The sequence below is a fragment of the Colletotrichum aenigma genome, assembly GCF_013390185.1.
Source record: "Colletotrichum aenigma strain Cg56 chromosome Unknown KSG_Cg56_contig02, whole genome shotgun sequence".
Lineage (NCBI taxonomy): Eukaryota > Fungi > Ascomycota > Sordariomycetes > Glomerellales > Glomerellaceae > Colletotrichum > Colletotrichum aenigma.
The window spans coordinates 5,240,010-5,262,570 of record NW_023500908.1 but is presented as its reverse complement, the minus strand read 5'-3'; the positions used below and the strand labels follow the sequence as shown (position 1 = coordinate 5,262,570).

The 22,561-nt window shown below is 45.7% G+C and overlaps 2 protein-coding genes across 2 annotated transcripts; both read left to right on the top strand.

Moving 5' to 3' along the window:
- Nucleotides 1-1,345: 1,345 nt before the first annotated feature.
- CGCA056_v003438 (uncharacterized protein) lies at nucleotides 1,346-2,406 on the top strand (the record flags this gene model as incomplete). The annotated part of the gene is made up of 2 exons (XM_037318695.1): nucleotides 1,346-2,347; nucleotides 2,404-2,406. 2 exons carry the CDS (start codon nucleotides 1,346-1,348, stop codon nucleotides 2,404-2,406), a joined length of 1,005 nt encoding a protein of 334 aa, XP_037183869.1.
- A 3,096-nt stretch (nucleotides 2,407-5,502) lies between these two features.
- Nucleotides 5,503-6,990, top strand: CGCA056_v003437 (uncharacterized protein; the record flags this gene model as incomplete). The annotated part of the gene is made up of 1 exon (XM_037318694.1): nucleotides 5,503-6,990. One exon carries the CDS (start codon nucleotides 5,503-5,505, stop codon nucleotides 6,988-6,990), a length of 1,488 nt encoding a protein of 495 aa, XP_037183870.1.
- Between the last annotated feature and the right edge of the window lie 15,571 nt (nucleotides 6,991-22,561).

The following is a 22,561-nucleotide window of genomic DNA, read 5'->3' as shown; positions in this document are numbered from 1 at the left end:
CATTGAAACGGATCTTTCTAGACATAGACTCATTCCTCGGCCGGTCCCAGACTCTCATCATTTGGCTCTAACTTGAACTCGAACTCTCGAAACAAATTACAGATGTGATATTTGGTTACTATCATGTAGGTCAGTGATAGAAGACCTGATTACCCCATACTGAACGGCAGGAATTGGAACCCGAAGCCCCTGGACCCCAAGGCAACCCACTGTCCGGCGACATCTATGAAATTTGCAGCGATGGTCGAGAGATGTAGAGTAGCATTGTAATTCAAATGGAGTTCGACTGCAATGAGCAGAGAGAATGGGATACTTTCCACTCCTCAGTGCGGGAAAAAAGCCTATTTTGCGTCAAATGCACTGACGGGGGGTGCCCGAGTCCAAGAAATTGGGTCAGGCCCGAGAATCAGGAAAACGGGTCCTACTTTGACTTCGGGGACTAAAGAGCGTCAAGTGGGCCGACGGAAGAAAAGTTTTGGAAGCTGGCCAAGTCGGTGCAACTGTCCATCCGACACAAGTGATAACACGTAACAACAAAAACAACATGGCTCATGGAAAGCCTTCGATGGATCATTTAACCAGTTCAAGCTGTTTATCAGTAGTTGCAAATGGAACCTATCTGAAGGAATCACAGATGCCGGACAACTGTGCCTAGACCAAGGAATACCACTGACCTCATTCATCGACGCGACTCGTGCCTGGACCTTTGAATCGGTGTCAGTGCTCGTGCTCAACCTCGGCATCCGCACACGTTGCGCCCCTATTCAGGGATTGTACCTGCTGGTGATGTGGTCACTTCCAGGAGCTTGTCTCTTCCGGGGAAATATTCAGTGAAGGCGGTGACCTGGAAGCACGGGACTGATTTGCATAAATGAGATCGCTGCTCCTATGTTGCAGCGCGGTATGCGAGTGTTGATGTGGCTGATGACTGCTCGACGATGATCAGAGCTCATTGCGAAGGTGATTCCAGCTGAACTTCCCACGCCGGCAAAATCTCAAGCCTTGTTGGATCCGATACCGAGGTGCGGTTCGCGCCTGAAGCAGACTGGAGTAAACCTGGTAAAAGGGCAATCTCCTAAATATCTCACTACGTGGCATGACTTGCAATGCTCCCCAGAGAGTGGCCATCATTGGCACCGGCTTGGCCGGACTCACTGTTGCATACCTGCTTCACAACGACAAAGAGCGACGCTATGTAGTAACATTGCTTGAACAGGTATGCAAACATTGTGGGCAGTATTGTGCTGCAAGCTAACTCTGCTAGGCTTAAAGTATCTCATTTGACTCGGCGTCGGTTGCAATTCGGGATGAGAAATCCGGCGTGGTCGAGCGAATCGATCTCCCGATGCGCGCCCTCGCTGGAGGCTACTACGCGAACGTGACGCGCATGTATGATCACTTAGGCATCCCCTATCACCCGATCAAATTCCTGTTCTCCTTCATGAAAGCTCTACCACCTCGGAAGGTTGACGCAGCTATGGCAAAGGATGGTGGAAGCTGCGAGGGCGCACATGTTGGCATGCCGGGGGAGTACTTCGTGTATGCCTCAAACTTGCACCGAGTCCCCCCGTGGCCAGGAAATAGAAGCATCATGGCATATGTCGTCGAAATCTTATACTTGGTCGTGTGCCAGTTTTGGTTTACCGTGGCATGCTTTTTCGTGCATCCCAAGACCGACGGATCTGACGGCGGAGAGTCGTTTGCGGAATACACCAAGAGAATATGGCTGCCACGCCGGTACACGACACATTACTTGCTTCCACTCTTGAGCAGCGTGTCAACATGCTCTCACGACGAGCTGCTAGCATTTCCAGCAAGCGACGTGGTCAACTACAAGAAATCATCTCACGGCCATCAACACTACGCCGTCTGTGGAGGCGTCCACCAAGTGGAATACAGACTCATAGAGGGCATTGAAGATATTCGACTAGGAGCTCGCGTCATGAAAGTCGTCTCAGCAGAAAGCAGAGGCACAAAGATTAGCTGGCAGACAATGAAGGATGGGTCAATACTGGAAGAAGAGTTCGACAAAGTGATCCTCGCAGTCTCGCCGGATGTGGCCGGTAAGGTCTTTGCGCTTCTAGAGAAGTCTCTCGGAAACATTCCAGCGATTCGCGTCGAGAGTTCTGTCCTCCGTTCGACGCAGTCGAGCGCCGAAGGCATGTTTTCTGTCGTCCACGGCAAGCACGGTTATCCTCAGGGCTGCGCGCATCACCAGGGAAGCACCTTGCCGGCCCAACACATTTGCCTGCGAACCGACTTCGGCAAGAAGGCAAGAACTGAAGCCTTGCACACAATGCCTGGGGGAGCGGTAGTGAGCACTTGCCCGCTTGACCCTGAGGCCGAGGTAAAAAGAGAGCTTCGATCGGCCACGTTTACACGCACGCTCAGAACGACTGAGAGTAGAGCAATCGTTCAGAAGATAATGGGCGCTGGGGGAACTAAGAACAAGAAGATGGAGCAAGCAATGGGGATGGAATGGGTTAACGGAGAGGACAATGTTTGGCTGGCAGGTGCGTGGTGTTGGGATGGAATGGTTTTGCTCGAGGGATGTCTGGTCTCTGCGATGAGAATAGCCGACGATTTTGGGGTTCAAGTGCCATGGCAGAAAGATGGGAAAAGAACATAACCACGATACAGAGCGCACTTGGTTGAGCGAGAATGCGACGAAATAGTGAAGTTGAATTAGACGTCTGACGCTCACCTAATCTGTCTAGCAGTGTTTAAAGACGACACTTTGGTCTACAGACCACAAAAAAGAAAAAAAGCCGGACCCGTTTGATCCTCCCGGGCTTTCAAGTCGTTGATGTCAGGTCTTGGGGGTGGAGAACGACAGAGTCTGCGGATTTGCTGATGACGGTACAAAACACGCTGATGCCCTCCACAGCTGGGACCGGGGACACTCTCCGAGCAAGGGAGCAGTGGACGGCAGAGGAAGCCAACGACTAGGATCCGTGGTCATGAAAAGATATATTGCTGGGTTGCAGCTCTCATTGCTCAAGTTTTCCCGTTCGTCCCCTGCAGGCGGACGGTATGTAGATGTGTTGAGTCGGCTCCAACTAAAAAAATGATTCACGCGTCTGCTGCACGTCCCTGTTCCACCGAACGCTGTCTCTCTTCGAGGCCTAAACCTCCTTTCGTACTGAGACGTAGCCACACCCAAACCGAAAGGGCAACGCAGCATCCCATTAGTGACCCCAGCTCCACTGCGACCAGAGCTCCCCTCCAAGCAACATTCTTGGCCCAATACCAGCACACTATTCCGACCAGAAATTCAACAATCGAGATGTCCAACAGGACTAGCGGCGACCATGCCACAGCAAGATCCGTCCGAGTTGCCCTTTCAAACCCTTCGAATGCAAAGAGCAGCATTGTCGCCATGACTGCAGACAAGACGCCTGTCACGGCGGAGCTGCAGAGAAGACCTTCACCAACTTCTCCGACCCCTGAGGTACTGGGGTGGAAGTCGGGGAAGGTTAGGGCGGCGACAGCCAGACCGCTGATAAGAGCAGAGAGAATGACGAAGGTGTTGTAAAATCGTAGTAGACGTTGAAAGACCAGAAAAGCCCTGACGTCAAGTTGCTTGTTCCACCATAATCGCTGCGACTCCAGTTTTTCTCCCAGAGTCGAATGAGGCATATTCGGGATCGTAAGGTAACTTTAATTCTAGCTGGATGGCGCGGCGTTAGCAGGAGTAGCGCCCCCTGGAGTCGGTGAGAGGGTTGACGCCGCGGCGAGTTGCAATATACGATCTTTTGGCCCCCGATCTTGAGCGGCGATGGAGGAAAATATGCTGAAGATGGAACAAGACAAGATTATATGCCACGACTTCACGGAGGCCTCGAATGTCGACAATTCTTGTCAGGCGGAGCGGGGGAGCAGCGGAGGCCCGCAATTTCCAGGTTTTAAGCGCTGCCTAGCCGCCCAGCAAGGCGTTGGTGACAAGGGTTGTCGAGACCGCAAAGTTGACAAACTCCGCATTCGATGAGACAGCGTGTTGGTTGCTAAAGCCAAGGTTCCAGCGTGGCTGTGGTTGGTTGACATGATGACCAGGTGGGAGACTCAAGAAGCCAAGATACTGTTGCGTTTTTGGCAGGCTGAGCCTGCCTGATCAGCGTTGAGCAAAGGTCTATTTACCGAGCTGCCCCGTTTCTGCCTACCGCATTGCATTTGAAGGCGTGATGCCGCCTGAGCCTTCATTGTCATTCAATTAGTCCAGGCATCACATGAGGTGGCTACCCATCAACCAACACGAATGCCACCCAGAGCTCTACGTGACGAGACTCACATGCAGAATCAGCTTAATTCTCTCACCAAGCCATGCACGAAAATAACCAGCATGTCCAGCAAGACTTGGACCTGAAAGGAGTCGTTTGAAAATGTCCACTCCCAATTATGACTATGGTTACCTGTTGCAAGATGTATGCTGTTTCGTTATTCATCCACATTTATGCTGGAGATGTGTTGGATTCACAAAAGATATGTTTCACTTCACATGGAAAGTTAATACTGCCAAGAAATGTCTCGCTGTGAAAGATTGGCACAATTAGAAAAGGCTTAAGGACTACAGTCATATTGCAGAGAACATCGCCAATCTGAGGAACAACATGACATCAGACATCAGTCCTGTCCAATTTGCCCGGACGACAGAGCATTTAGCAATCAAAAACAAAGAGTTTTGAAACTGAACTGTCAATTGCTCCTATTTATGAAATTCTTGATTAAATCCTTTTGATCATATACTATTTGACCTCCGAGTCGACATGGTGTTTCGTGAGAGGCCGGGCGTAGAGATATTCTTCGCAAACGATAGAGAAGCAGTTGACTTGATGATCATTGGAACGTCTAGCACGACCCATTTTCGAGGATTTGGACCAGGAATTGAAATGTCTAACCAAAATCCCTTCTCTCAATAGGCTCGTGTGAGTTGCCGCCCGATACCGAGAGGGTTTTCCTAGAGACTAGTACTACCCAAGGGCAAGCTCTAACTAGTACGCAAATAAGGATAGCAACAAGGATGATGGGGATACAAGGAATTTGTACCTAAGTGGTACACTCCATGGGAACATGAATGGTATTATTCAACCATATCGTACACAAAAGAAATAAAAAAAAATATTGAATAACTGAATAATTAGCAAAGCTATTTCTTAGCACAAAACGTGTTTGCGCTGATGTTCGGCCACTTGATTCGGTGACGCTGAAAACGTTGCTGACAATAGCTTCAGGTGCACAATGAGTGCATAAATTGCACAAGTCGCTTCGAGATTCAAGAGGTGCGATTACTCACGGTCAGATCTTGAGTGGTGATCACATTCCCCAGGATGAGGACAAACAGCTTCTGGTTGGTGCCTAGCGCCAAGGTGCTGACAACGCCACCCTTAGCGCCTTTTCAGCTAAGGCCCGTTCGCGAACGTCAACCTCACCTTGACATCTCGAATCGTCACTTCGCATCGGCGGCGCCATCTTCAACACAGTGATTGCGCCGTAACATTCATCGACATGCCGCCGACACACATCAAAAGATCCAACGACCTCTCTATCCAGCTTGTCAACCCTGCAACGCCGCTGTACCCAGGAAGCGTCGTCCTAGGCCACATCGTCCGCAAGTCTCACATCGTCGCACCGAACGCCACCATCCGTGTCCGTCTCCTCGGCCGTGCCAAAGCAAAACTCGTGATCGACCGTGGAAACAACTCAAAAAGCTACTACCGCTCCCGCTTCAACTTCTGGCGCGAGGGAGCCATCGCCGACGTCGTCCATCATGGACCGATACACGTCGCCCAAGGCGCAGGAGAAGAGCATTCATGGCCTTTTGCGTTGGCACTTCCGACTCACACCGATGCCGCCGCCGTAAATGCGGGATTATCTGAGAATGAGAGGGCCGCGTGCTTCTTGCATGCGCCCGGTGATCCACAAGGAAAGCTGGGTGTGCCCGAGCAGCCTCTGCCAGGAAGCTTCTTCTTTGAACACTCTGGGTTCGGCAAGAGTTGGCATGGATATGTTGAGTACTGGCTCGAAGCCGAGTTGCGAGTCGAGGGGAAGAGCAAAATTACTGAGGCAACGATGCCATTGAGAGTGTGGTCCGTGCCATCGCCGTCGCCGCCAATGACGGAGTTTGGATTGACAGGGAGAGTGATGAACGGACTTGTGTCGACGCAGCGACTGATCCCTGGAATGGAAGATGTGAAACTGAGTTTCAAGCAGAAGTCGCAAAAGTTCTTCGGATCTTCCAAGGTGCCGAATTTCCATTTTTCAATGAGAGTCGAGTACCCCACGCAAATACAACTAGGAAATCCGCACACAATACCCTTCAGATTGCGCATCATACCAAACAGAGAGAAGAGCTCCGATGTCATCCAAGATGTCCCTCAAAAGGCTTATATCAAGAGCGCTACGCTAGAGATGCAAAGCACGGTTGGTGTCATCTGCCCGGGAACTTTCGACTCGCATGAAGGCAGCAAGACAAGGAAGCTATGCATCGGCAGGACCAACAAGTTCGTCAACGAGGTCGACGGATTTGAAGTCCCTTGCGCTCCCAAGGAGGACGTACTGGATCTTGGGGCAATTTTGGGCCTGCAGATCGACGCCAGGGGGTCGGTAGTTGGCGCCTCGAGATTCGGCGGCGGGACACTTGAGACGATGTCACCCACATACACGACGTACTGCGTGAGACTATCTCATGTATTGCACTGGGAGGTGAAGCTTTCAATTGGAGGAGAGTCCTGGGAATGCGGATGGCAGAACAGAATCGCTGTGCATCCTCCGGTGGAAGAGGCGCTGAGCGGGGGTGTTGGAGCGGCGTCGGCAGGTATGGCGACGTTGTCATTAGAACCGCCTCCACCACCAGTTGACGAAGCAGTCCCAGCCTATGAGGGTCCGAGTACGGCGGCGCCAGCATACGAAAAGGTAGCAGGAGGTCAGGCGTCGAATGAGGTCAATGCTAATGGGGAGGGATCATCGGCTGTTGGCGGCGACATGAAGTCGTGACGGCCGAAAAGCCAGGAGTGAGCGAAAGAAAGGACCATACCCGAGTAGTACCTATACTAAAATGCAGTGAGCACAGGATATAATGGCAATGTGGGCGCAAGAGCATCGAAGGGGCAATCGATTTATTTGAGTGTAATGATGGAAGAAGATCAATAAGACCCTTGACATTAGAGTCATAGAGGGGGAGGATCCCAAGAAGGCATCCGACGGGCTGATGCCTGGCCTCTCATATGAACATAATACATTTTCTTGAAGTCAATCCATGACTTTGTGCTGCGTAGAGCGCGTCTTCAGTGGCAAGTCAGCTTAGGCGCGGTCATCTAGGTGCAATTAACCTACTTGCGCCCGCTCAATTGGGTCTGCAATCAGAGCAAACGGCCCTGTAGCATCCCTCAATAATGTATCTCTCGGCGCCTGGGTTTGTGTCATAGCACCAATTGAGACAAGCGCCAAAGCCGCCGCTGAAGTTGCACTCGGCCGAGACTCGGGCCAAGAAGAGGGCGAAAAGAAGGATGGTGAGCTTCATGATACCGAGTTGTTGACTGCGCTGTTGACAAAAGCGAATCACAACGACAACCACAGTGACTCCGGAAGATAGGGCAGCACCACTACTCTTAAACATCCACGGATGCCTGAGTAAATTTGAGGGAGTCCTGGAGTAACCCGTCGCCAAGCAAAATATCTCGTTGCAGCCCCAGTTGCCGGTTGGCTCCACGACGCGAAATGAATCCTCACAATTCGAGGAAGTTGGGATCCCAGTGAAAATCGGGTCCAGCATATCGATTGCTGATCTGCATCATGAATAAGCTGAGACGAAAACGTCATCTTGGCAAGTCAGTTGATGCGCCGAGACGTCTGATTATGGCAACTCCCTAGGATGGGTGGTGGAGAGTTCACGAATCATGAATCTTGCTACCGGCCGGGTTCACGGACTCTAGACCGGCATCCGTGTTTACGAGCTTGTCTAGAAGAAGCTTCAATTGGCGCGGCCGGTAATGTCCACTTCATAAGCAGTTGAACGTCGTCGCCGGCATTACGGCGTCGAAGAGTCTCCGGTGCGGTCATATGGAAGAGTCGACTATTTATTAAAAGAGACCCTCTGATTTCCCTACGTATGGGCGGCTACATTTCCGATGTACCTGGTCTCTTTGGTGAGGACGACGACAACAGACGACGATAACAGTAACGGTAATAGTGTAAGGGGCTGGCCCCTAGGCTTGTTCAACGTAGAGGTGCCGTCGATTGACTATTCTAAGCTGAAGAAGGAAGAAAGGACTTTACAAGAGTAGGCACCTAACAGCGGTGAAGCAGACCGGGTTAGGCGGTGTACCACGGCAGAGTAGTGGGTCTAACGGAGCTGGATCTCAGTAACTGCTCCGGCAAAGCCGGAGATATCAATCCGGGCTCTAGCCCGTGACATTACCCCCCCGCTCCCCTCCGGCGGCGTGCCCGCGGCCCTAAGGCTGGGTCTCCATCATGCTCCATCGCGGAGCCATAATGGCGTTCATAAGCCTCTAATGCTTCCGTCCCCTGGAGCGTCTCAATAGGCTCCTAGGTCCTCTCCACGTATCCTTCCCACTTAACCAGAACTTTACAGCGTCGCCTACGCCCTCAACGCTTCCAGGTAGCAGCGTTAATACTCTCTATATTCCAGGTCTCCTCGCCTTTATTATCTATAATTAGTAGCAGCTGCTTATTATCTAATGTTTAACTAGGTAAGGGGTTATTACCTGCATGCTTCAGGGTATCCATATAGAAGCGTGGGTATATAGCTGTTAGCACGTCAAGCTCTACTATATATAGTGAGATAATATTCATAACAGCATACTTATGGTGCAACCAATCTAGTTTCTTGTATAGCCTAGGGGATCTATAGTAGCCTATATAAAGCTAGACCTTGTTGTTACGACCCGTTATGCATGGATAACAGTTGAACGACCCCACTTAGGCGTCAGGCGGCTAGGACAGGATATTTGTACTCTGCAGGATCACAGGAACAACAGGGGCTCACTCGGAATAGAAGAACTATAGTATAAGTCACGTGATGATAAGAAGGACCGGCAAAAGATAAGCAGTCCTGACTTAGGACTGACACAGAGAAAGCGGTCCACACCTGGAGACCGCTCAGAAAGATATCAGTCCTCAGAATAAGGAAACTACCTTAGACTTATATATAGTGTGACCCTGAGCCTAGCTTATAGTTAGACCTTCATAGCTCTTCAGCAACTAACTTAGTATTTATCCTCATAGATACTCTCAGCTTACCTTCACTATAAATCACTTATTAAGTCTAAGACTGATCACCTTAGCCTCTGAAGACCTAATCTACTACAGCCTACGAACTACGACCTACAACCACAACCTAGTGTACTGTTAGAACGTATCAATCCCCAGCTTCTGTTAGCAGACCCTACTGTCGGATAGCTGACTATAACACTTTGATTGCTCCCATTTAGTAAGTTAACTATTAATTCCTACTAATAGTAATAAATAATAATATCTTCCTACGCCTCTGTTAAGTCGCCTACCCTAGGATCCTCGTCTACTTCAGGAGGATAAGCCACCTAAAACCTAGCCTAGGAACTAGGAGACCAGAAGATAAAGGACGACTCAGATAGCAAGAACGACACTAAAGAACTTAAGCGCCAGCTTAATAAGACTAACAGCAACTTTAAGGTAATATATGAAATATTCAACCAGAACGCTGCAGCCCTTAGCGAACTTCAGGAACAAGCCTGCAAAAACCAGGATCTAGAGAAAGAAGTCGCCACCCTCTAAGCTGCTGCTAACGTTATATCCGCCCTAGTTGAAGGATGAGAACGCCTTAAGCTTAACACGCCCTCCACTTTCAATAGAACCCCAGGATAACTTAAAGGACACCTAGTATAGGTTTAGACCTACCAGGCCTTCTATATAAACACCTTCTAGAACGACACCGAACGCGTTATATATGCAGCCACTTTCCTTTGAGGATGAGCCCTTGCCTGGTTTGAACCCCTCCAATAGGAATAGCTTAACAACCCTATTGAGAAGTATAGCGAGGAAGTAAAAAGCACCTTCTTCAGCTTCACAGGCTATGTTAAGGCCCTAGAATCCCTCTTCCTCAACCCTGATGAACAAAGACAGGCTGAGCGAGACCTATCCCACCTACGACAAACTAAGTCAGCTACGCTTTACGCTGCAGAGTTCAGACGATTAGCTGTAAGACTCTATATGACTGACGAAAGCAAAGTCTTTGCCTTCTACTAAGGACTTAAGGATGATGTTAAGGACAAAATAGCTAAACTAGAAACACCTCCTAGTTTCCTCGCCTATATTGAATATGCTATTAAGGTTGATAACTGCCTCTATAAATAACAAAAGGAATAAGGAGAGAAACAATAAACCCTAAATACCAGACGTAAGTACTAGTGGCAACCCCAGCAGAAATTCAACAGCTAGCGGAACAACAACAGACCCTGTAACAACTGGAATAACACCCGCCAGAGCACTGCCTACAGATAACACAGCAGACCTATAGATCTCAGCATGATGACCAAACCTAACGACAAGAAGCCTTAGAACCCTAAATGCTATAACTGCAATAAGCAAGGCTATATCGCTAGAGATTACAGACAGCCTAAGAAGCTCCCCTAGAGACCAGTGGCAGAGCGACCTCAATAAGTCAACATAATCGCAAAAGCCCTATATATATCATAATCCTAGACCAGATATTATGATGATAACTGCTGGATTCACTTTAAAGATAAAGAAATATTAGGACACTACCTAAGGGATAGCAACCCTAGACGGTCTGGATATAATATAACTATCCTAGACACTCGCCCTAGGACCCTGGCAATAATATATTCCAGCAACAGCAAAATAGCTAGAAAACCAGTTGAACAACTTAATGAGATGCTATAAATTCAGCGATTAGAACTAATCACCCCCTATATAACTAGCTAGCAACTCTATTACAAAGAATAACAAATCCAGAAGGAAATAGAGCTAATCAAGCAAGAAGACAACAGATAAGTGCGACTATATCAACAATAAGAATCAGAAGAAGAACCAGAACACTAACATAATCCTCTAATAGAATAATAACTCCTCAGTATGACTAACAACTAGACTTTTAGAGAAGGAGAAAGCTCTCCCTATAACTCAGATAAACCTTACGATATTGCCTGACAACACGCTCAGATAGAGATCGCCTATAGGTTCACCCCTAGTGTGGATAAGTCCAGTTCTAAAGAAGAACCTAACAACTAGGAAGGAAGAACTAAGCAACTTCTGAGATACTAAGTAATCGATATGCTTTAAGACAAGCAATAACGCTACTTCTATAGCACCTCAGCAGCCTAACGAGACTGAGGCTACACCCCTCAGCTACACACAGAAGATCATCCCACGCTGAGAAGCAACCACCAGCTTCACTGAACCCTCTTCTGGTCCTAGTGCTTCCACGATAAATATAAGGAATATATAGGAGAAAAGCATAACTACTAGTTCTACCCCAGAAGATATAACGACAAACCTATCTATAAGATCTACTTAACCTCCGTTATGATTAGATGGACTATAGTACTATTTAAAGATAACCTTACAGTCTTTAGACCTAGCCCTCAGTTCCCTATGAGATGTCAACATAACGACAGTATGAAATAGGATGAATGCTAATAAGATAAATGCTAAGTTCACTACTAAGAAAAGGTATAAGCCTAGAGAATCGCAAAGAATAGACCTAGACCTCCACAGGTTAGGATCTGCAAAAACAGCCTCGTAAAAGCATGATGAGAAGGAAAGCAAATCACCTACCTAGGACAACTAGAGCAGTTAAAAAACTAGACTTACCTACTGACAACAGATCACAACAGGCAACAAACATAAGAGCTACTCACTAAATATCATAAGGATATAAGGGTAACATCAAACTCAAAGTTACTATCAACCAGCAGATAACACTCACACTAATTAATAGTAGAGCTGAAGCAAACTTCATTACCCCCTAAGCTATCAATAGGCTAGAAATATAATAGGGAGGAAAAGAATAACTATATCAGTTACACACAGCAGAAGGAGAAGAATTCAAGTACAAAGGAGGTATTATCCATAATCAGACTGCATCCCTTAAGATAAGCTACCTGAATCAAAAAGAAAGAATCTAATTCGATATTGCTGATCTAAGAATATATAACATAGTGCTAGGACTACCCTAGCTATAAACAAGCAACCCACAGATAGATTAGAGCGAAGGCTAACTCTATTAGGACCATGATAATTCAGTCCCTGAGCAGCCCTGTTAGAACCAGGCCTCAAACAAATTAATACGACAAGGAACAGCAAAACGATACCTCTGTTACCTTAAGGCAAAAGAAGCTATATCATAACCACTAATAACGATAGATCTCAAACAGAAGAACGATCCACTTCTGTCTATCCTAGAAGAATACAGAATTTATGAGAAACTCTTTGCAGCTGAATTAGAAACAGGACTACCTAAACATACCAGTTTCAACTACGAAATACCCCTCAAAGAAGGAAAAGAACCACGATTTAACAAAATCTACAGACTTAACCAGACAGAGATAGAAGCCCTAGATAAATATCTTGACGAAAATCTTAAGAAGGGATATATCAGACCTTTAATATCACTAGTAGGAAGTCTAATCCTATTTATACCTAAGAAAAACGGAAAGTTATAACTATATGTTGATTACTGCATACTTAATAAGATAACGATTAAGAACTGCTATCTACTACTGCTTATCGACAAAATAAGATGACTCCTCTATAGAGCTAATTAGTTCACAGCCCTCAACCTCAAAGGAGCCTACAACTTAATCAGAATGAAATAAAGAGAAGAATAGAAGACCGCCTTCAGAACATGAAAAGGATATTTTGAGTACCTCGTCATGCCTTTCGGTCTCACTAACGCCCCTGCAACATTCCAGAATATAATCAACTAAGTTCTATGCAAATATATTAACATCTGCATAGTAGTCTATCTCAACAACATCCTCATCTTCTCATCAATACTTAAGAAATATAAAGAAGACGTACACCATATCTTATAAGCCCTCTAAGAAGCTAAGCTATTAGTTAAACTTGAGAAAAGCGAATTCCACACACAAAAGGTGGAATACCTCAGATTCACTATCACCCCTAGAAAAGTCTGTATATCAGAAAATAAAGTTAAAGCTATTAAGGAATAGCTGGTACCTAACAACCTTAAGGAAGTCTAAGGATTCCTCGGTTTTATCAACTTCTACTGCAAATTTATTAAAGACTATAGTAAGATTAAAGCAGCTTTTATAAGCCTCAGCTGCAAAGACACACCCTTTATATGGGAAGAACCATAACAAACAGCATTCCAGAAGATTAAGGACCTTATCGCTAGTGAGCCCGTCTTAATTATTCCAGACCTAACAAAGCAGTTTGAAGCAGAGCCTGATGCATCTGACTATGCGATTAGAGCGTAACTATCTTAATGAGATTCAGAAGGACAACTATATCTATACGCCTTCTTCTCTCGCAAGCTCCACAGACCTGAACTCAACTATCAGATCCACAATAAGGAACTTATGGCAATCATCAAAGCCTTCAAGGAATAGAGACCTAAGCTCTCAGGAACCATATATAAAGTACTTATATATTCAGAACATAAGAACCTTTCACACTTCATAACTTGAAAAGTGTTGAATAAACGACAGATTAGATGGTTAGAATTCTTATCAGAATTCAACTTCTGAATCATCCACTGCAAGGGATCAGATAATAGCAGAGCTGACGCTCTTAGCTGACGACTGGACCATAATATTGTTACGGTCAGCTATCCGACAGTAGGGTCTGCTAACAGAAGCTGGGGATTGATACGTTCTAACAGTACACTGGGTTGTGGTCGTAGGTCGTAGTTCGTAGGCTGTAGTAGATCAGTTCTTCAGAGGCTAAGGTGATCAGTCTTAGACTCAACAAGTGATTCGCAGTGAAGGTAAGCTGAGAGTATCCGTGAGGATGAATACTAAGTTGATTGCTGAAGAGCTATAGAAGTCTGACCATAAGCCAGGCTCAGGGTCATTATATATAAGTCTAATTCTGAACATGTTCCTTTGTACTTTGGGTCGATCTGGATCATTCCGATCCAGAATGATCGTTTAGCCCCCAAGTCGTGTTGGATCATATTGATCCAATATGATCGTTATCTTATCATCACGTGACTTAGACCATAGTTCTTCTGTTACCGAGTGAGTTCCTGTTGTTCCCATGATCCTGCAGTATAAATATCCTGTCCTAGCCGCCCGACGCCTAAGTGGGTCGGTCAACTGTTATCTATGCATAACAGGTCGTAACATCAGGTCCCCTCTCCAAAGGTCTTATCCTTAAGACCTAACATAAGTAGGTCGTTGGTCCCCAGTTGGGGTTTCGTCAATCATGCTTCCTGATTTACTCATGATGCTGACACTATATCAGGTTGCGTTCAGAAATCAGATTCTCATGAGACTCATCATACTCAGATTCAGCGCAACTATAAGGCTCTCAGTGCTTTAGTTGATCACTATGGTTACAACGTAATGCCTTGTTCCCCTTGTTTTCAGCATAATCAGGTGTGCAAAATAGACCTCGCCAACTCGAAGCGTTGTGGCGAGTGTGTGAAGCAGGGTTTCTCGAACTGTGATGGTGGTGACGTGGCGAATACTTATGAGTACCTTGGCACCTTAGTGTTCTCTGGTGTCGCTAACTTGTTGCGGTAGTGAATTATTATTTCAATAAGCAAAAGAAAGTGGAGCGGGAGGAGGAAGAGGCTGAGGAGGCGTTGGAGGTGCTGCAGACTCAGCTTGCTGCTGCTCTAGGTCGTTTGTCTCGTCTTTGGAGACAGAAAAGGTTCTTGAAGGAGCGTGGTTCGGATCTGATTCGTCGGGGAATGCAGTCTGTGGATGAATAGGAGGCTGAGGAACATGCTCTGGAAGCTCAGGAGTCCCAGGTGATAGAGGATTTGTCGCTGTGGGGTGCTCAGAATGAGTCGGATTAGTCTTCTCTGGGTACTAGGGTGGTTGATTTGGGCATTCCTCTAAACGTGGGTTCTCCCGAGGTTTCTTAACTGGCTTTTGGTGTTCCTAGGCGGATAAATAGTTTTCCTTGTCGCGGTCGATTAGTTTCAGTAGATGGTCTGGTGAAGCGATGTGGGTGCCTAATTCGTTTATATCCAGCGCTCTTTTGGACCAGTGCAACAGGTGTTAGTGTGGCTTCTCGTTCTTGGTGTTATTGCCAGTAGATCGTAAGTTCTTCTGCTGCGTTTGTGATGTTTTTAGCTGGTTCCTATATGTTGTCTTTATGTCTGTATCCTTTCTATTTAACGAGGTATTAATACCCTTCTGGTTCTTTGAGATAGTCGATAATCCGTTCGACTTCATACTCTGGCTTGTTATCTTCGACGATGATAATATCGTTTGTCTGTGATCTGCGTGGTGCTGGTTTGAGGAGTGAGACATAGAATACTAGGTGATACTTCATGGTTTCTGGGAGTCCTAGTTCGTAGTTAACTGGTGAAATTACTTGTGAAATTTTGAAAGGTCTGAGTTTTTTATAGTTGAGTTTGTCGTTTAGTCGCTTTGTCTTAATGTTTCGCTGTATAAGATAGGCGCTATCTCCCTCTTTTAAGGTTGGTCCCTCAATCCTTCGTTTGTTGCTGAATTTTGTTATTCTTTGTCGTACGAATTTAAGTTCTTTGCGTGCGTTTTCCTGGATATCCTTGATTTAGCGTATTGAGGCGACAGCTTTTACTGCAGCTGGGCCTGTTTGGGGTTCTCTATAGGCGGTTGGTTCGAATCCATAGTTGAGGTAGAAGGGGGATTCCTTGGTACTTTCTCCTACTGCGCTGTTGTAGGCGAACTAGGCTATTAGTAGCAATACCACCTAATTATCTTAGTTGTAGTTGACGTAGGCGTAGAGATATGTTTCGAGAATTTAGTTGATTCGTTCTGTTTATCCGTCGGTTTGTGGGTGGAATGCAGTGGATATTGATTGTTTGATGCTGAGTTGTGATGTGATTAACTTCCAGAATTTGGAAGTGAAGATCTTATCTCTGTCTAATATAATCTCTCTGGGCGTTCTGTGGTTAGCGATGATATATTTAAGAAATATGTAGGCATATTCTTTAGCGTTACTTGCTTCTTTGTATAGAATGAAGTAGGCGTACTTTATGAGTCGGTCCATAATGATAAGAACGCTGTCAAAATGTGTTCCCATAAGGGGTTCTCAGGACTTCGGTAATTTGACGATAAAGTCGAGGGATATGGATTGCCAGGCTGTTTGCAGCACAGGCAAGGGTTGTAGCATACCATAGGGTTGATGATAAGCAGGTTTGCTTTTGAGGCAGACCTCACAATCCTTAATTGCTTTTGCCACTCGTTCTCTAGTGACCTTTTCTCTATATTATTATCGTAGTCGTTTCTAGGTTTTCATGATTCCTTGGTGACTATATGCAGGGCGAGCATAGAACTCCTTAATTGCTTTGTCGTCTAGTTCGTTAGGCGGGCTAGTACTAGATCGTCCGGCCATCATCAAGAGTTTGGTTGCTAGCACTAGGTCTCCGTTGTTGTTTCCTTTGAGAATCACCTGGGTTTCTTTAGGTACTAGGACGTTATAGTCTGGTCGTCAGCTAAGAGCGTCAGCTCTGCTATTATCTGATCCTTTGCGGTGGATGATTTGGAAGTTGAATTCCGATAGGAATTCTGACTATCTAATCTGTTGTTTATTCAACACTTTTGAAGTTGTGAAGTGTGAAAGGTTCTTATGGTCTGAATACATAAGTACTTCATATGTGGTTCCTGAGAGCTCAGGTCTCTATTCCTTAAAAGCTTTAATGATTGCCATGAGTTCCTTATCGTGAACTTGATAGTTGAGTTCAGGTCCGTGGAGTTTGCGAGAAAAGAAGGCATATAGGTGTAGTCGTCCTTCTGAATCCTGTTGGGATAATTATGCTCCTATCGCGTAGTCAGATGCGTTAGGTTCTACTTCAAACTGTTTTGTTGGATCTGGAATGCTTAAGACGGGCTCGCTGGCGATGAGGTCCTTGATCTTCTGGAATGCTGTTCGTTATGGTTCTTCCTATATAAAGGGCGTGTCTTTGCGGCTGAGGCTTATGAGAGCTGCGTTGATCTTGCCATAGTCTTTGATAAATTTGCAGTAGAAGTTGACGAAACCTAGGAATCCTTGGACTTCCTTGAGGTTGTTAGGTACCAGCCATTCCTTGATGGCTTTGACTTTGTTTTCTGACATACAGACTTTTCCAGGGGTGATAGTGAATCCGAGGTATTCCACCCTTTATGTGTGGAATTCGCTTTTCTCAGGTTTAACTAATAGCTTAGCTTCTTAGAGGGCTTATAAGACGTGGTGTACGTCTTCCTTATGTTTCTTAAGTGTCGATAAGAAGATGAGGATGTCGTTGAGATAGACTACTACGCAGATGTCGACGTATTTGCGTAAGACTTAGTTGATCATATTTTGGAATGTTGCAGGGGTGTTGGTGAGGCTGAAGGGCATAACGAGGTACTCAAAATATCCTTTTCGTGTTCTGAAAGCGGTCTTCTATTCTTCTCCTTGCTTCATTCTGATCAGGTTATAGGCTCCTTTGAGGTTGAGGGCTGTGAACCAGTTAGCTCTGTGAAGGAGTCGTCTCATCTTGTTGATAAGTAGTAGTGGGTAGCAGTTCTTAATCGTTATTTCGTTTAGCATGCAGTAGTTAACGCATAATCGTAGTTTTCCGTTCTTTTTGGGTATGAATAGGATTAGGCTTCCTGCTGGTGATGTTGAGGGTCTGATATATCCCTTCTTCAGGTTTTCTTTAAGGTACTTATCTAGGGCTTCTATCTCTGTCTGGTTGAGTCTGTAGATTTTGTTGAAGCGTGGTTCCTTCCCTTTTTTGAGGGGTATTTCGTGGTCGAAACTGGTGTGTTCAGGCAGTCTGGTTTCTAATTCGGCTGCAAAGAGTTTCTCGTAAACTCTATATTCTTCTGGGATAGACAGAAGTGGATCGTTCTTCTGTTTAAGATCTATCGTTATTGGTGGTTATGATATAGCTTCTTTTGTCTTGAGGTAACAGAGGTATCGTTTTGCTGTTCCTTGTCGTATTGATTCGTTTGAGGCCTGATTCTTACAGGGCTGCTCAGGGACTGAATCATCGTGGTCCTAATGGAGTTGGCCTTTGCTCTAATCTATCTGTGGGTTGCTTGTTTGTAGCCAGGGTAGTCCTAGCACTATGTCGTATGTTCCTAGATTAGCAATGTCGAATTAGATTCTTTCTTTTCGATTCAGGTAGCTCATCTCGAGGGGTGCAGTCTTATTATAGATGGTACCTCCTTCGTACTTGAATTCTTCTCCTTCTGCCGTGTGTAACTGATATGGTCGTTCTTTTCCTCCCTATCGTATTCCTAGCCTATTGATAGCTTGGGGGGCAATGAAGTTTGCTTCGGCTCCGCTGTTGATCAGCGCGAGTGTTATCTGCTGATTGATAGTAACTTTGAGTTTGATATTACCCTTATGTCCTTGTGACATTTGATGAATAGATCTTATATCTATTGCCTGTTGTGATCTGTCGTCAGTAGGTAAGTCTAGTTTTTTAACTGCTCTGGTTGTCCTAGGTAGGTGATTTGCTTTCCTTCTCATTATGCTTTTGTGAGGCTGTTTTCACAGATCCTAACCTGTGGGGGTCTAGGTCCGTTCTTTGCGATTCTCCAGGTTCATGCCTTTTCTTAGTAGTGAACTTAGCATTCATCTTATTAGCATTCGTCCTATTTTATGCTGTCGTTATGTTGACATCTCATAGGGAACTGAGGACTAGGTCTGAAGACTGCAAGGTTGTCTTCAAACAGTACTATAGTCCATCTAATCATAACGGAGGTCGAGTAGATCTTATGGATAGGTTCGTCGTTATGTCTTCTGGGGTAGAACTAGTAATCATGCTTTTCTCCTATATATTCCTTGCATTTTTCGTGGAAGCACTAGGGCCAGAAGAGGGTTCAGTGAAGTCGGTGGTTGCTTCTTAGCGTGGGATGATCTTCCGTGTGTAGCTGAGGGGTGTAGCCTCGGTCTTATTAGGCTGCTGAGGTGCTATAGAAGTGGCGTTGTTGTTTATCTTGAAGCATGTTGATTTTTTGGTATCTCAGAAGTTGCTTGATCCTTCCTTCCTGGTCGTTAGGTTCCTCTTCAGAGCTGGAGTCGTCCACACTAGGGGTGAACCTATAGGTAATCTCTGTCTGAGTGCGTTATCGGGCAACGTCGCGAGGTTTATCTGAGTTATAGGAAGAGCTTTCTCCTTCTCTGAAAGTCTAGTTGTTGGTCATACTGAAGAGTTGTTGTTCCATCAGAGGATCGTATTAGTGTTCTGGTTCTTCTTCTGATTCTTGTTGTTAATATAGTCGTACTTATCTGTCGTCTTCTTGCTGGATTAGCTCTATTTCCTTCTTGATTTGTTGTTCTTTGTAGTGGAGTTGCTGGCTAGTTATGCGGGGGGTGATTAGTTCTAGTCGCTGAATTTATAGCATCTCGTTAAGTTGTTCAACTGGTCTTCTAGCCACTTTGCTGTTGCTGGAATGCATTATTGCCAGGGTCCTAGGGCGAGTGTCTGGGATGGTTATATTGTAACCAGACCGTCCAGGGTTGCTGTCCCTTAGGTAGTGTCCTGATATTTCTTTATCTTCGAGGTGAATTCGGCAGTTATCGTCATAACATCTGGTCCACGATTAGGATGCATATGGGGCTTTTGCAATTATGTTGACTTATCGAGGTCGTTCTGCCACTGGTCTCCAGGGAAGCTTCTTAGGCTGTCTGCAGTCTTTAGCGATATAGCCTTGCTTATTGCAGTTGTAGCACTTAGGGTTCCAAGGTTTTTTATTGTTAGGTTTGGTCATCATGCTGAGATCTATAGGTCTGCTGTGTTATCTATAGGCGGTGCTCTGGCGGGTGTTATTCTAATTGTTGCAGGGTTTGTTGTCATTCTGCTGGCTGTTGAACTTCTGTTGAGGCTGCTATTAGTACTTACGTCCTGAGTTTAGGTTTTGTTGTTTCTCTCCTCGTTCCTTTTGTCGTTTATAGAGGCGGTTGTCAACCTTAATAGTATGTTTGACGTAGGCGAGGAAGCTAAGGGGTGTCTCTAGTTTGGCTATTTCGTCTTTGACCTCATCCTTAAGTCCTTAATAAAAGGCAAAAACTTTGCTTTCGTCGGTTATGTGGAGTCTTGCAGCTAGTCGCCTAAACTCTGCGGCGTAGAGCGTAGCCGACTTGGTTTGTCGTAGGTGGGATAGGTCTCGCTCAGCCTGTCTTTATTCATCAGGGTTAAGGAAGAGAGATTCTAGGGCCTTAATATAGCCTGTGAAGCTGAAGAAGATGTCCTTGACTTCTTGGCTGTATTTTTCGACAGGGTTGTTAAGCTATTCCTGTTGAAGGGGTTCGAACCAGGCAAGGGCTTATCCCCAAAGGAAGGTGGCTGCATGCATAACGCGTTCAGTGTCGTTCTGGAAGATGTTTACATGGAAGGCCTGGTAGGTTCGAACTTATACTAGGTGTCCTTTGAGTTGTCCTGGGGTCCTGTCGAAGGTGGAAGGCGTGTTGAGCTTGAGGCGTTCTCATCCTTCGACTGGGGCGGATATGACGTTAGCGGCAGCTTAGAGGGTGGCGACTTCTTTCTCCAGATCCTGGTTCTTGCGGGCTTGTTCCTGGAGTTCGCTAAGGGCTGCAGCGTTCTGGTTGAACATTTCGCGCATTGCCTTGAAGTCGCTATTGGTCTTGTTGAGCTGGCGCTTGAGTTCTTCGGTGTCGTCCTCGCTGTCTGAGTCGTCTTTCATCTTCTGGTCTCCTAGTTCCTGGGCTAGGTTTTAGGTGGCTCGTCCTCCTGAAGTGGACGAGGATCCCAGGGTAGGCGACTTGACAGAGGCGCAGGAAGATATTGTCGTTTGTTACTGTTAGTAGGAATTAATGGTCAACTTACTGAACAGGAGCAATCAAAATGTTACGGTCAGCTATCCGACAGTAGGGTCTGCTAACAGAAGCTGGGGATTGATACGTTCTAACAGTATACTGGGTTGTGGTCGTAGGTCGTAGTTCGTAGGCTGTAGTAGATCGGTTCTTCAGAGGCTAAGGTGATCAGTCTTAGACTCAACAAGTGATTCGCAGTGAAGGTAAGCTGAGAGTATCCGTGAGGATGAATACTAAGTTGATTGCTGAAGAGCTATGGAAGTCTGACCATAAGCCAGGCTCAGGGTCATTATATATAAGTCTAATTCTGAACATATTCCTTTGTACCTTGGGTCGATCTGGATCATTCCGATCCAGAATGATCGTTTGGCCCCCAAGTCGTGTTGGATCATATTGATCCAATATGATCGTTATCTTATCATCACGTGACTTGGACCATAGTTCTTCTGTTACCGAGTGAGTTCCTGTTGTTCCTGTGATCCTGCAGTACAAATGTCCTGTCCTAGCCGCCCGACGCCTAAGTGGGTCGGTCAACTGTTATCCATGCATAACGGGTCGTAACAAATATCCTAGTACCTAAAGAAACCTAGGTAATTCTCAAAGGAAATAACAACAGAGACCTAGTGCTAGTAACTAAACTCTTAATAATAGCCGGACGATCTAATACTAGCCTGCCTAGCAAACTAGACGATAAAGCAATTATGGAGTTTTATGCTCGCCCTACACACAGTCACTAAGGAATCACAAAAACCTAGAAATAACTATAATAATAATATGATGGAGAAAAGGTCACTAGAGAATAAGTGGCAAAAGCAATCAAGGATTATGAGGTCTGCCTCAAAAGCAAACCTGCTTAATATCAACCTTATAGTATACTATAACCCTTGCCTATGCTGCAAACCGCCTAGCAATCTATATCCCTCAACTTTATCGTCAAATTACTGAAGTCTTAAGAACCCCTTATAGGAGTACACTTTAACAGCATTCTTATTATTATGGACCAACTTATAAAGTACGTCTACTTCATCCTATATAAGGAGTTAAGCAACGCTGAGGAATATGCCTATATATTTCTCAAATATATTATCGCTAATTATAGAACATCTAAGGAAATTATATCAGATAGAGATAAGATCTTCACTTCTAAATTCTGGAAGTTAATCACATCACAACTCATCATCAAGAAAGCAATATCCACTTGTTACGACCCGTAAACAAGGATAACAGCTGAACGACCCACTCGGGCGTCGAGCGGCTAGGACAGGACATTTGTACTGCAGAATCACGGGAACAACAGGGACTCACTCGGAGACGGAAGAACTATGATACAAGTCACGTGATGATAAGATAAGACTGAGCAGGCAGTGTGGGTCACTGAGCGCTCAGTCGGAGTTACTGAGCGCTCACCAACAGTCAATGAGCGCTCACTGGTACCTGATGAGGGATCAGTGATAGAGTAAAGGGTACTGTTCAGAACTTGTATATAGTATGACCCTGAGCCTGGCTCATGGTCAGACTTCCATAGCTCTTCAGCAATCAACTTAGTATTCATCCTCACGGATACTCTCAGCTTACCTTCACTGCGAATCACTTATTGAGTCTAAGACTGATCACCTTA